Raw genomic sequence first — 15,244 nt, forward strand, 5'->3', positions numbered from 1 at the left:
CCACATCTTTTCACATGCACGCACATTTACATGACTCCTGCTCAACTGGGAAATGACTGCCTCACAGCAGGATCTCATAGGGACATTCCTACAAGAATGAGTTGAACAAAAAAAGTACATGTTTTAATTAAATGAAGCACTTTGTGTTTAACTTAGAGCCTTTATCACCTTTATTCACATAAAATTATTCACTTGACATGTTTCAGTAAAAGAAATACTTCTCATCTTTAATACTGATCTAATGGGAGTATAAGTATTCAGCATTTAATTGCTTCTTTGTGTGGTATGTCAATGAGAATAATCTGTGTTGCACATCTTTTCTGGTTTTATGGTCATTATTTTGTACAATAGCCTCATTCTTCGTAGCTATTCAAGTGTTTCTGCAACCAACTTGGACATTTGAGCTTGAGATGGTCATAATGTTTGTGCTCCTGTGTTTTGGTATTTTCTCTAACAAGCATGTGACTATTAGCCAGTCTTCTCCTTGCTCTCCTCCAGGCCCACCTTTCTCTTCAGATTAATGTACAGCAAGGCGAAGTTGACCAGGTAAGTTGAGACACATACCACACAGAAATCGCCTAAAACAAACACCAGCACTGCTGCTAGATACAAAGAGCCAGCCACAGACACCCAGGATGAAACAACCAGAAACAATGCTGCCCTTTTGGACACTGAATGACCTGCAGACAAACAGAGGGAGATGCACCATGAACTCACACATATGGACATGCAGACACAGCCATCATGTTACTAAGCAATGCGTAGCAAAGAGCATGGATAGGTATACTGGGACAATGAATGCATATCAAAAGTGTGACCAGACTGCACACATAAGCATAGACAAAATACAACATCCACTTCGTTCACAGTGTGGGAACTGACCCAATGCCAACTGCAATGTGTAGAATATGATACCCAGCACACTGTTAGGCTGATTGAGTGCACTGTCCTTTGGTACAAGAAGTTGAACGAGGCCGAATCCACGCCCCCATCTAGAAAGAAAAACGGCATATAAACTAATCACATAAAATGAAAAGGCATCAATTCAATACATACTGAAATTACTGTTACTGAATACATTTAATTGTGTTTGTGTATTTCGCCGATTATAGGCTACAATGTGTTAACATGCAGTCATGGTTTCGGTGCTATAGTGGAGTAGACACGTGGCATTTTGAGTGGGCAGTCTGTAAACACTGCCTTTCCCGGAGAAATTCCTAGCAGAAAACCAATGTGAATGAGCGTGACTCGACCGTTTTGTTAAATGACACGGTAGGCAAAAATGTAAAAAGTGTTCATAATTAACAAATGCATACATTTCATCTACACAATACTTTTAAAAATCCAAATTAGCTTCAAAAAGACACGAAGACACGGATTGAAATGGATAATAATTTCACTACCGGTCCGTTTTGAATATAGTTTCTACAACTTGCCACGTCAGAACAAACTTTTTTAGAGAGTGCAAAAAAACGATGAAAGGACGATGAAATATAGGAAAATGTTACCTTGAAGTGAATACCTTGGAGCAACTGACCGACTGTGCGAGGTCGCACATCGCACGGTATTCTGGGTCTCTCTCTCGTGAAACCTCAACATGCAAGGCATACACCGACAACACCAAACCGAATACACAAAGTCCAAAGCGAGCTCCTCGTTCCCATTTAGGAACTCTCCCGGTAAACCTATTTGATGCCATAACTGTACACAAACGCTATTTCTCGCGGTTCGCAGCTTGTCTACTTCAGATAAATAATTAGAATTATTTCTTTCTCGCCATTTTGGCGACCCTTTTCTAGCTCGTACTTGTCAAACGTACAAAGCTACTTGGAAGCCAACTCGACTAGCCTACGTGTTAAAATCACGACCCTGTGCAATGATTGGACATACAGGACGGTCAGCCGATTGGTTCTTCCAGTCTTGGTCGTTTCGCCAGAAGTGGCAGGTTTTTCTGTCAACAAAACTGATTTTTTTTAGTGGGGGTTTTTGACCTTTACTGCTAAAAAAAGAAAGCCTGTTCACTTGCTTGCCCTCTAGTTTTCTCCCTAAGTCAGTATGGTTGCCAGATAAACAGAAGGTATATGACACCATATGAAAACCTGAAAATGTGGTCCAGATACCCTCAGTTCACGTGTAATCCAGTATTATACTTTCTAGGTTGTCACTCAGGGAAGGGGGTTGTAGCCTATTGGATTTAAGGAAACGTTCCCTAGAAATTCAAACAACTTGGGAAAGATAATGTATGTGTTTCTTTTGCTAAAGTGTTATTATAGCAGTAGTGGCTAGGTGGCTAATGACAGAAACATGACGGCACAAATCATAAACCCGAGGGGCTGCTAGCGCTACGTAAGCGATTCCTAGCAGGCTACACACATTTAAAAGAACGCCGGTCATAACGAGTATTTACACGATCGCGGAGCGGGACAAGTTAACCGCTAACAAGTTAACACAATTATTTACATTATGCACAGGCAAGATCGCCACAATATTATTATTGTTATGATTATTATTATTAGTGTAGTGGCGGTTAGCCACCATAGCTTGTTTATAGTTAAGATGTGCATTTAATGTGTGTTCATGTGCAGCAGTTATTGGGCACCATGAGCCAATATTTGCATAAGGGCAGCTGGACATAAAAATTGTGCCGGCGCTCACAGCCAGTTCTGCCAAGTTTGTGTGTGCTGTTTGTTGTACTTACTTGCGCAATGGTTCAGTTTAGAAATCCGCCTGGTCTGTCCCTCACTGAAATCACTACATTGGTCTCACCAATGGGTCTTCAAATTGAGGAACTTCCATGCCGGCCAGAGAGATGGCCAGAGGGAATGGGTGAGTGGAAAAAGACAACAGCATTGATAACCACCCGACGGAGAAAAGGGGCTAGTGGCTCAGCGGGTGTAGAAGGCTGGCAGCTCGGTGATACTGAGTAAAAGTTCCACGAGCATAAAATTCAATTTATGCCTGCTGCCTGCTACGGTAAGTGCAGCGCTCAAAGCATAGCAAGCGGAACAACCAAAGAATGAGCGAGATCGAATGAACCGTTCTCTCTAACTATAGGACGTCAATGGATCAACCAATGAATGAGCGTGATCGAATGAACCGGTGTCTCGTACTATAGGACGTCAATGAATGAGCATGTTGAATTGAACTTGACTTCAGACAGACAGCCTGCACTCACTGAACGAGATCGAATGAACCGTTCTCTCAAACTATAGGACGTCAACGAATGAGCGAGTTGAAACAGACTTGAGTCGAGACAGGCAGCCTGCACTCACTGAATGAGATCAAATGAACCGTTCTCTCAAACTAGGACGTCTACTACTTGCCCCTCAAAAAGAACAAGTCGTTGGTCTGTCACATTTCTGTAACATCGAATTGAGCTTACATAGCCTACCTACATACAAGTAGGATGCAGAATCAATGTATTAAAATTAATATTTTATCTTTATTAATGTGAACTTATACATGATGAATGGTAATGCATTGAAGAGAAGTTTGGTGGGGCGTGCAGCACTAATTGTCGAACGTCCATGTATTATAACGGAGTGTCACAGAGAAACTGACGCCATTTTTTAGAAAAAGTATCAAAACTGGAGAGGTTCGATACATTTACATGTATCAACTCGAAGGAACCGATACTGTGCAAAGAATCGGTCCACCCACAACTACGCAATAACACAGCATAACAGATCAGAGAAACTGTATTTCTTTTCTTCCGCCAATATACTACAAGGTCCAGATGCCTCTTTATTGGAACGTACGCCTTTTATTTTTCATCAGCGAAGTTACTGGCTCCAGTCAGCGCAACAAGGTCTTTCCCATGCAGAACCAGCTCTCGCATGGTGTGAATTCACCCTTAGTTCAACTGCTGTTAAGCGCAGTTTACAACTACAACTTGAACATTTTTATCACCTGTAAAGACATTGATTCTGCAATATCAGTCTTAATCTTGCTGCACCTTGGACTCTGGGAAAGTGGGCAGCACAAACTAGTAGATACAGTATGAAACTTGAATGAAAGGCTATTGGTGGCGATGACTGATGAGGTCTCGGTTGTGTATAGTTGCATCTGAAGAAAAATATGTTTTCAATGTACAAAAATTCCAAGTTACTCACACATACAAAGCACTATAAATCATTAACACTTGCAAAATGTAGGCCTGCCAGTAAAAGTACTGATATCAAAATTAGGCCAAGTTACATTAAACAATATTGGCTATTTTAGCGAACACAAATTAAACATGCTGTATTCCAAAGCAATGCTACTACCCAATGTTTCCTAAATTATTTCAAGTAACTTGGCCTTGTGTTTTTTGTTCTTAACATCTCAACACACTGTGGTCATTCAAACTTTTTAATTTTACATCAAAGTATTACATAATGGCCGCATGGAAGAACACATCATTTTAATGAATGTTTTAAACAACTGATGAACACTTGAACACCAGAAAGGATATGTTTATACTTGCTTGTCAAGTTAATTTTACAAAATGTACAAGCGCTTCAACATCTGCAACATTTGTGATTGTAAAATATTCTTCATACTGTACTTACATACATACATACAATACTTCATTATCCCCATGACAGCATGTTCATAACTGCATATAATATTCACATTTACAACCGTATTACTTTTGGTTTTACAATTTTACAATGCAATTATGTCCTGCAACATCGTGTCATTTTAATGCTTTTGCACAATGTGATGAATGATTATGTTTAAAAACATGTTGGTTGGAAGCGGAGTGCAATGTACAGTAGGTGGAGCCACTCGGCCAAGCGAACAAGTGAAATGAATAAATCAACTGAGAAAACAAATCATTGCTCCTGAGTCAGTAAAAAGTGTCATTCAATTCAAACGAATTGTTCGCAAACTGCACACCACTACCTGTCACACTGCCCCTCTGCTAGTAGGTACTGCCACCATTGCAAGCATGCTGTGCTGAGAGAGGATTGGAAGAGGGAACAAGAGTGCCCCCGAGCCTCAGTCCCCTCCTGAACGAGTAGCTGCTGCCAGCCCCGCCCCGTCATAGATTATATGCAGCCTGCTCGGCTCCTGCAGGCTCAGGGAGAGGACCCAAAAGATGCTCCAGTGGGTGCTGTAGGACTGTTGTGGCAGACTGTTGTGTTTTGTCTGTCTGCTTTCTCTACAGTGATGAAGGCGTTGGTGAGCCAGTAGAACTGCCTGATGCTGCACCAGGGTCTCCTGTACTGGAGGTGGAGGGACCCCCGACTATCTTCAGCTCATGGTGCCACACTGACTCCCGTCCAGAGTGCTGCAGTGTGCTCCTGAGGCACCTGGAGTTGACCACTTTAAGGTGAACAAGACCCTGCATTGGCTCCAAAAACAGTTCTTCTCGGGCTGAGGTAGGAGAGACGTGGACAGCTACTGCCACTACTGTGACATCTGCACAGCCAAGAAGGGGCTGGGGGACAGGGTGAGGGCACTGCTCTAGCAGCTGTGCGGTGAGGTGCCTATCGAGAGAGTTATAGTGGACGTCCTGGGGCTGTTTCCACTCACTGACGGGGAACCGCGATGTGCTGGTGGCCATGGACTACTCTACGAAGTGGCTGGAAGCATACGTGGTTCCCTCTCAGGAAGCAGCAGTGATGGCAGATTGTCCGGTGGCCGCCATGTCCTGCCGGTTTGGAGGGACCAAGAATTGCACTCCGACCAGAGGAGAAACTTTGAACAATAGCTCTTTGTCAAGGTCTGCCATCTCCTTAGTGTAAGGAAAGCCACACCACCCTGCTGTACCTCCAGGTTAGTATAGCAGTTTAACCACAAGCTAGCCACCCAGTTGGCCCTGCTCACCTCACACCACCATCATGACTGGGACCTGCACCTGCTCCTGGTCCTCCTGGCAACCAAACACTTCCTAGGCAAAGCAATAACCAGACAAACAACAAAAAAAAAACACAAAAGATCATTGGTATTATTTAAAAACTTACTTAGCGACTTTAAATAGTAAAATTATTGTGGTTATTTTCAGTTTAATTCGTTCAAAATCAAAACACGACTTGCAAGAAAACATCAGTAGGTAGCTAACAAGCAAAGCTAGCCTTACAATCAAGGTTATTTGATGCTTACAATCCTACTCAAGTTAGCTAGCAATGCATTTATTACTTTCTAGCCAGATTGCCAGGTTAAAATTAACTGGCAATTCCTTATGAGAATGAATTATTTTCCACCACGTAAGTAATTCAGTTCATGTAAACCTAACGTTGATACACACTCCTCTCTTGAGCGTCTAGCAGCGATTATAGCCTAACTATCGAGATTCTAAGTAACTGGAGATAAAACTTTTTTGTAGGCTACTCCATGTATATCATAAACCCTTGAATATAAAAATGACTCATTGAAATCGGTTGAGAAATGTAAACGTTATAGTGCTTTTTATCCAGAAAAACAGCAGCTCTCCCATTTACTTCTATTTGTATTCAGGCCAGTCTTGCCTGGACCAATATGGCGGCCATGTGTACGTATCGCAGCAAGGGGCCGAAGCGGCCAATGTGGCGACTATGTTCAAACCCCAACCACATTTTCCATGACACTTATTTGTTATAAGTGACACCATATCTGAAGAGTGGAGGGTCCAAGGTTTTCAAAACACCCCCATGTCATTGAGACAACGTGTCCAGGGGAAGCAGCACAGCATGATATCTGTTATGGTATCAGAAAGCAATTGGCATTTAATTGAATGAAATTCGCCTATGTACTGCATGTTCAAACCCCAGCCACATTTTCTATGATGCTTATTTGATATGTGACACCATATCTGAAGAGTGGAGGGTCTAAGGTTTTCAAAACACTCCCATATCACTGAGACAACATGTCCAGGGGAGGTAGCAGAGCCTGATATACACGATCCATTGACCTATACTACTATCATTGGCTGCCACCTCCCCTCCGTACAAGGCATCTACCACACACGATGCCTTAGGACAGCACGGAAAATCATAAAAGACTACAGCCACCCAGGCTATGGTCTGTTCTCATGCTGCCGTCTGGTAGACGTTACCGGAGCATCCCGGCACGGACTACCAGACTCACAAACAGTTTTTTCCCCCAGGCCATCAGGCTTCTCAACCAGAAACATTAATCTCAGTGATCACATTGATCTCCTCAATGTATGCTCTAGCCACTTTCTATGTACTCAATATAAATTACCAAAAATTTAATGTACATATTCATCGGCACTTTATATTTACAATTACACTCTATATTTATAATATTTAATACTCTTATTCCTATTGTCAGTATTCCCCATCTTTACAGGCTTTGGTACTGCTCTTTCTGCTATGTATATTTTTGATATTTTTGCTATTCTTGTTATATTTTTGCTTACTACGTAGTTGTTGCTTGCCATGTCCTAAGAATTTCATTGTTCAGAATGACCCTGTGTTATACTGTGCACTTGATAAATAAAACACTTTGACTTTGACTATGTATGCGTAATTTCAAGCAAAATAATAAATTTTCCATATTTTCCTGAATTTGTTGTAATTTCTATACAACAAATAACTGTTAAAAACTATAACCCACACTTGGTAACAAGTTGGATTGCCTCCTCCACTTTGTTCTAGGTACCCAACCGCAGAAAAAGACGAATCTGTTTTTTTATTTTATTTTTTTATCCGGCTGGTTTTCATGCGGGGTGGATCAGACTCTGTTACGTCTATCTGCCAGTCAAATTGACCACGGAAGAACACGAGGAAGTAAAAACGGAGGCGTGAGACCCTGACTATAAACGTAATGTAGGCTACTGATAACACTAGAGTAAGTTAAATGTTTTGAAATGCTATTATAAGTTTGTATTTGTGTAATCTGCTACGAAAATGTGTCGTTAAAACTGGAATTTCTAATAAATCTTGTAATTTGTAATTTCGATTGTTCCAGAAGATGAAATTCTACATCAAAGCAGCGCTAGCTAACGTTAGCTAACCTAGAACCGTCACACCCCGTATGCGAAATGCAGATTGCAAGTTGTTGGTAGAATAGATTTTTGCTAAAGGAAAATAGGTGCTGCTTAATGTATGTGCTATTTGCCATATTAACTAACATTGTGTGTTAATGAATCATTTTATGTTATAGTCAACGTTTGAACCTACCAGCTGTCTAGCTAGTGTGGCATAATACTAAGTTAGCCAACTAGCTACGATTAGCCGGGATAGTAGGCTATAGCTAGCTGACGATAGCTGAGCGTTTCGTTGCTAGGCTGTTTTGGTTGTTGACCGCCTACAAACGAAGGTCAATATCATTTAACATTGCGGTGTGAAAGTGACTATAACATAGCGTTAACCAGCAACGTTGCGACGTTTTTTTCCCTCCAGTGATCTGCTGTATTGATGGTCTTTTGCATGCGTGTCTGGTTTTCTGTTTCGTGTATTTTGGTTGTTCGACAATGTGCATACACATAATGTCGTGTACATGTTACATTACATTTAATCTGATTTCATTTAGTAGACTCTTATCCAGAACGACTTGCATAATCACATACAAAGAGGTTTCAAAGAGCTGGTACGAGATCATCACGTTCACAGAAAACCTAACCCCTTATTCAAATCATTGCCTCTTGTGAGTCCGCTGTTGGGAACAGAAACCTTGCATGATTGCTTGCCATTAAATTGCGGTGAATTATGTGTCTCTGGTATGGTTTAGTTGTTGTGACTTCTAGACAAAAACAGTCTTTCTCTTGGAGGCAGGGACTTTATAGACTGTCATGCAGAGTTGCTTTTTTGATTTACATGCTCAACGCAGTTAAGCAAAGTTGTTTGAATGAGGAGTTAAGTTTGTCACCCTGTTCCATTAAACCATGTAGCCTATTGTTTACTGTCTATTGCATGTTATAATTTTGCTCTGTTGCAAGTTTGGCTGGGGCCGGGCGATATACTGCAATGCTAATTATCAAATTCAATAATTGTTAATGCCACATTGTATGGTTGGGTATCGTATAGATTTTATTGATTCCAGTTACGATTCCATTTGTGCTTATCGAATCCGATTCTTACCGAATCCTGGTTCTTGTCATATTGTTTGAGTACGAAAAGAAACCTAAATGTGTTGTGCCCGAAAGCAACTTTTTTCAGCAGATTTAAGATGCCATGAAAAGTAAATAGTCACTTATGTAAAAAAAGAAAAAGAAAAATTAAAATAGAGACAGTGTATAATGCGCCACATCCATGATGGGCTCCATGGAGTAATTAGGAGTTGGTGGATTATCAAGATTATTAAAATGCCAATATGTCGTTGTGTGGTGGGCTGCACAAAAAAACAAGGACAAGAACCCAGATTTGAAGTTATCTGTGCTTCTGTGCAAAATGCTGCTTTTAACTAACTTTGTAATGATAGCTGCTTTTAACTAACGTTAACTTTAGTTAAATGTGGTTATTATAGCTAATAACTTTAGTTAAAAGCATATAAATCATCATAATAATATTAGCAAGCTAATTGTTTCTTTAGGATGTGATGTGATTTGTACGTAGAGTTAATTTTTCTAGCTATGCAGTTATTTGTGACATCACATCCTTAAAAAAAGAAATAAAACATACTCTTTCTAACACAGCTTCTTAGCTACAGCTAATGAAAGTTATAAGTACGTACTAGGGACAAAATGGGTAATTACTACAAAAATAGATGTGGCTTGATTCAGAGTTTTCCAGGTTTCCCCTCCACTTTTTTCTCATTATTAGCTCGGTCTTTTTGCACAGGCGGGCATAAAACTTAAAAAGTGGGTTCTTGGCTTTGTTATTTGTACAGCCTACCATACAACAATGTTTTGGAAATTTTATAATCTTCATAATCCACCAACTGCTAATACCAACTATATGGAGCACAATGGATAGCATCCCCCATCATGGGGGTGTGGCCTATTACAGGCGCATTGATGCATACGTATTACGTAACCAGCAATGTAGGCATAAGTGCAGTAGGTCCTAGCAGTTGATTAAAATTATTTGAATTTCACTCATTTTCTCTTTAATTATACCTGATGTGGTAGTAAATAACCAAACTTCAGAGGCCGCGTGAGGTTCTTCCGGCAAAAATCATCACCTGTGTTATCTATTGGTAGTCTTGTCCAACATTCAGTAGAGAATGGTGGTGACATTTTTTTTCTCTGGAAGCATTTCAGCAAACCTCTTAAGTTTGGTTGTTTTAAACCACATCAGGTATATTTAAAGCGAAAAAGACAACAAGAAAGGTAATGCACGACATGGTGGCAATGACCGATGTTGCATTTAATAATTATTTTTATGCTATATCACCCAGCCTGAAGTTTGGCCAACCAAGAGAACAATGTGGGGTCTTATGATATCTGTGTATGGTTGCCTAATATTAAGAGATTTAGCCTACATTGCAATGACTGTTGTTTTCTTAATTTTTTGCTTGAACAATTATTATAGCTGCAGAAAAACAAGAGCATACCCAACCCAATGAAAGCTAAAAATCACTAACCTTTCCTGTTTACCTTATTCCTTCTTGTTTCTTGTTCATTTTTTGCACATTTTTGCTTTTAGAGCCATGTCATCCAAAGTGGGAGTCAATGGTGAAATTGAAAAGAGAGCAGCTATGACAACTGAGACCTCCTTGGCAACAAATATAGGGGAAACTATCAAGAACAATGAAGAACAGGTGGAATTTAACTCCAGTAATGACATAACAGCCTCCGACACAAATACTGTAGCCGCAAGTAACCTAGCTCTACTGAAAGCCCACTCTTTGGATGTTAAATTTGAAGTGGGGGAAGAATATGACATCATTGAAACAATAGGAACAGGGGCCTATGGTGTTGTGTCTTCAGCAAGGAGGCGGGACAATGGTAAGGCTTCTTTTGGTAATTAATATGAGAATATATTCAGGTAATAGGCTATTAACCCACCTGATTATTCTATAGTGAAACTAATAAGCTCATAATATTTCTTTATGTGCCTTAGGGCAGCGGGTGGCGATAAAGAAGATTCCAAATGCCTTTGACGTGGTGACTAATGCCAAACGCACGTTACGAGAACTTAAGATTCTCAAACATTTCAAACATGACAATATTATTGCCATTAAAGACATCCTTCAACCTGCTTTGCCTCACTCTGCATTCAAATCTGTGTAAGTTTGTGTGCTAATATACAGATGTTCCATATACTGCAGTGTATGAATGTATGTAAACACTGAACAGTGAACAAGCTGGAAATTGATCCTTTTCAATATGTCTTTCTCTCTCATCTTCAGATATGTGGTTTTGGATCTGATGGAGAGTGACCTCCATCAGATCATCCACTCCCGTCAACCACTCACCCCTGAGCACACTCGCTACTTCCTCTACCAACTTCTGCGAGGACTTAAATATATCCACTCCGCTAACGTCATTCACCGTGACCTCAAGCCCTCCAACCTGCTGGTCAATGAGAACTGCGAGTTGAAGATTGGGGACTTTGGGATGGCCCGAGGGCTCAGCTCACATCCGGAAGAGTCAAGGTCATTCATGACCGAATACGTGGCAACCCGGTGGTACAGGGCCCCGGAGCTCATGCTGTTCTTGCACCACTACAGCTTAGCTATCGACATGTGGTCGGTGGGATGCATCTTTGCCGAGATGCTGGGGAGGAAGCAGCTGTTCCCCGGGAAGCATTACGTGCATCAGCTGCAACTCATTCTGCATATTTTAGGTACTCCTCCTGAGGGGGTGATTGGGGCTATTGGAGCGGACAGGGTGCGTTCCTATGTACAGAGCCTGCCAACCCGTAGTCCCATCCCCCTCACCTCTCTGTACCCCCTGGCTGAACCATCCGCCCTGGACTTGCTGGCAGCGATGCTGCGTTTTGACCCTCGTGAAAGAATCAGTGTGACCCAGGCGCTGGCACACCCCTACCTCGCCAAATACCATGATCCTGATGATGAGCCCATCTGCGTACCAGCTTTTGATTTTGAGTTTGATAAGCTGTCACTTAGCAGGGAGCAAATTAAAGAGGCAATTTTGGGGGAGATACAAGATTTTCACCAGAGGAAGCAAGGGAACAGGCGGAAGATTCAGTTCAAGCCACTTCAAAGGCAGAGTAACCAGTGTAGTTTGGCTAATAACGTATTAACCACAACACCGATTCAGCAATTACAGCTGCAGAAATTGCCAAATCAAGAATTTCAACAGAAACAGGATAACATTATTGATAAACCAACCCAAGCTTCCCAAACTGCCTTCATAAGTGGGATCCCACACCTCTGCAAACAGGACCCTCCATTGCCTCTCCATACCCAAACAGAAAGCTGCCAAGATGTGGATATGCCCAGTGCCAACTCTGAAAATGGTCATCCTGAGACTATTGACTTGACAACTCCAGTTTCTACACAAGCTACCCCTCTGCCTAATATTGGAGAAAGCTTAAAGATGGAGGGGCCATCGTCTAACCAGAGGCCCATCACACCAGTAACTCAAATTCATTCCCTCGCTCTAGCTTCCACTCTGCCCTCCACCTCATCTCAAACCCCATCCTCGTTTTCCCTGCCTGGTCCCTCTCTCTCACTGTCTCAGTCACAAGCACAGTCTCTCTCTCAGTCCTTATCTCGTTCACTGGCTAAAGGGGGCCGAGTTGGAACAGGAGAAGCAACCCGAAAAGAAGGTGCCATTTCAGATGATACCAAAGCAGCCCTAAAAGCAGCCTTGCTGAAATCAGCTCTCAGACAAAGAACAAGAGGTCTGTTTTAGTAACAATTCTGTGTCTTTTTGTATTTATGTTGCTTGTGCATTGGTGCTGTACTGATCTTTTTGTCATGTTTTTTAGATGGAGGCTCAGCAGGGCTGAGCATGGAAATTGTGGGAGCAGGGGGGCTAGCATCCTCTCTCCCCTCTTCCCTCCCCCCTCCGGAACTGCGGCGTCCAGTCACAGCCCAGGAACGACAGAGAGAAAGGGAAGAGAAGAGGAGGAGGAGACAGGAACGAGCTAGAGAACGAGAGAGGAAGATGAAGGAGAAGGAGAAAAGAGAAGGGAAGGAGTCTCTTAGAGGTGTGGTGTTGAGCGATAATGACAAGTCCCTGCTGGAACGCTGGAGACGGATGATGGACAGCCAGGCTGATAAATCTCAGCAGGTTTTAGATGACAGTCGGACTAAAGACAGTAAAGCTGTGTCCCTTAATGTGAATTCAACCAGGCAGACCCAGGTAGTGATGGAAAAGGGGCACCCCTTGACAAATATTGAGGTCAGGCAAGATAATAAAGAAGTATGTGAGCATCACATAGATAAACAACAAAAAGGACAGCAAGTAAAAGAACAACAGCTGGTTACCCAGTCAAACCAAAATTTGCCTGGATTCTATCAACAACCCAGTTCACCTGTTTCACTACCCTTTTCACTGACATTGGTACAGGACGGGAGCAGGGACATAGTTAGTGGAGGGGTGGACACGTTGGATGACTCTGCATTTGCCAAAAACAGTACTCACAAGCAACAGGCAGAATTTGGAGGGAGGAACATACACGGTACACCAGAGAACTGGACTCGTCGAGAGAGTGGGGTTGCAGCAGTGTTGCCCCAACAAGTACATGTAGTACTGAGCAGTACCGGCATTGCCCCACCAAGTACAAGTAGCGAATACGCTTCTCAGTCAGGTTTCCCACAGCCTCAACTTCTAGCAATGGGACCTTATATGTGTAAATCCACTGTTTTCTCACAAGGGGAAGGCCTTAGAGTTGAAACCAATGGAAATGCAAGAATGGGGCACCAGAACAACAGTGACTCCCTCCAAGTGCCAGACTCCGCCAGTGAGGTCAGAAACATTGACAAGATCTTTCCCTCTTTAAGCGAGCAGCCCTGTACTCTCCCACGGAGTCCCCAGCCTGGGCCGTCACTGAGCTCACAGCCCAGCCAGGAGCTTTCTCTCTCTGAGCAGCCAGGGAGCAGCAGCGTCCCTGACATTCACACGGTGACATTGCAGCTGTCCAAGTCACAGGTTTGTCCGTGTGCTGTCTGATTATGTCTGTTTAGTGAAGCTCAGTAGATACGGGATCATGTTGCAGATTTGTTGCCAAATGGAGTAATACCCAGTGTTATTTTTGCCCTTCGTGAAGAACCTGTGTGTTGTTTGCTAATCCTGTCTGGGATTTAAGATTAAAAGAATATCAGTGACGATATTTAAATTATATGTTACATAAAATGAGACGTATAACCAGTATGGAACTAGTCAAATGCCTGACTTGCACAACTTTCAGGTGATTGTACCTCACCAAACTCTCGTCTTTACACTGGGGGTGGACTCACACATTAAATGTACTCTGCACTGATACACAATCACCTCACTTGAATGAAGGGTAGGTAGGCATGTCACCAGTATAGCTGCCGTGGTCTCAACAAACTAAAACCTCTGCAGCCATTCATCAGTACATATCACCCTGTTAGGTAACTGATCAATCCTTTTTTAAGGTGCATTCTGTTGTAGGCTACACTAATTTTTCATGTTAGTATTTACACAGTGGTATATTCTATAACACTGCTAGTGTATAAAGGTTTATGCTGTAACTCTTAATCTAAGTGTATTTGTACATATTACAAATCTTCAAAGTGATGTCCTCCTGTTCCATGCTAGGTGGAAGATGTTTTGCCCCCAGTTTTTTCAATGACCCCCAAAGGAAGTGGTGCAGGATACGGGGTGGGGTTTGACCTGGATGATCTCCTCGCTCAGTCCTTCACGGACCTCCAGCACTCAGACCTCAGGGATGGGTGAGTATGCATTACTCTTAAACCAAAAACATGAGAATTGGCCTGGAATTCATTGTCAGTGTAGAGGTTACTGCATAAACGTCTTATTTTTTCCATTTAGTCACAGTGACTCCGCCCCCCTCTCAGCCTCTTTGCTTTCTGATTGGCTTGAAGTCCACCGAATGACCCCAGCAGACTTGGAATCACTTCAGCAGGAATTGCAGCTTGGGTCTCCCATGATCCTTTCGGATATACCCACCCCTCCTGATACATAACTGTCTTTCTGTGAAACAAAGGGCTGTGAATGTAGTCTCATTGATTATGAATACTGGATTGATTTATTACTGAATAACTGAGTTGCTTGATTAAAAAAAAAAAAAAAAAAAAGAAAACGCTAAGTTTAGTAATAGTCAATAGTGATTATTATTGCTATTAGACATTTGATTTTTGTACATCTATTACAGACATTGTATTCTTTTTTTAAATAAAAAGAATAGACTTGGTGTTGGTAGTTGAATAACCATGAGGCAGAAAAATACACTAACAGAAAATGGATAGGTAA

The 15,244-nt window shown here is 42.0% G+C and overlaps 2 protein-coding genes and 1 long non-coding RNA gene across 4 annotated transcripts; 2 read left to right on the plus strand and 1 right to left on the minus strand.

Moving 5' to 3' along the window:
• Positions 1 to 152: 152 nt before the first annotated feature.
• Positions 153 to 1,902, minus strand: vkorc1 (vitamin K epoxide reductase complex, subunit 1). Its single transcript, XM_064324674.1, has 3 exons — positions 1,509 to 1,902; positions 883 to 992; positions 153 to 680 (listed from the first exon to the last, which is right to left on the minus strand). The coding sequence occupies exons 1-3, from the start codon at positions 1,697 to 1,699 to the stop codon at positions 469 to 471; spliced, it is 513 nt and encodes a 170-aa protein (XP_064180744.1). The 5' UTR covers positions 1,700 to 1,902; the 3' UTR covers positions 153 to 468.
• A 773-nt stretch (positions 1,903 to 2,675) lies between these two features.
• Positions 2,676 to 7,444, plus strand: LOC135249255 (uncharacterized). The gene is made up of 2 exons (XR_010328622.1): positions 2,676 to 2,826; positions 5,153 to 7,444. It is a non-coding gene; the product is annotated as an uncharacterized LOC135249255 (long non-coding RNA).
• Positions 7,445 to 7,632: 188 nt separating this feature from the next.
• mapk7 (mitogen-activated protein kinase 7) lies at positions 7,633 to 15,185 on the plus strand. Of its 2 annotated transcripts, XM_064324545.1 has the most exons (7): positions 7,633 to 7,779; positions 10,518 to 10,819; positions 10,935 to 11,100; positions 11,224 to 12,683; positions 12,771 to 13,936; positions 14,570 to 14,703; positions 14,804 to 15,185. In XM_064324545.1, the coding sequence occupies exons 2-7, from the start codon at positions 10,522 to 10,524 to the stop codon at positions 14,955 to 14,957; spliced, it is 3,378 nt and encodes a 1,125-aa protein (XP_064180615.1). In that variant the 5' UTR covers positions 7,633 to 7,779; positions 10,518 to 10,521; the 3' UTR covers positions 14,958 to 15,185. The 2 variants fall into 2 exon arrangements, with proteins under 2 accessions (XP_064180615.1, XP_064180616.1); XM_064324546.1 differs by lacking the exons at positions 7,633 to 7,779; positions 10,935 to 11,100 and having other exon boundaries at positions 10,684 to 10,819.
• The last annotated feature ends 59 nt before the right edge of the window (positions 15,186 to 15,244 follow it).

Source organism: Anguilla rostrata, chromosome 2, assembly GCF_018555375.3.
Source record: "Anguilla rostrata isolate EN2019 chromosome 2, ASM1855537v3, whole genome shotgun sequence".
NCBI classification, from domain to species: domain Eukaryota; kingdom Metazoa; phylum Chordata; class Actinopteri; order Anguilliformes; family Anguillidae; genus Anguilla; species Anguilla rostrata.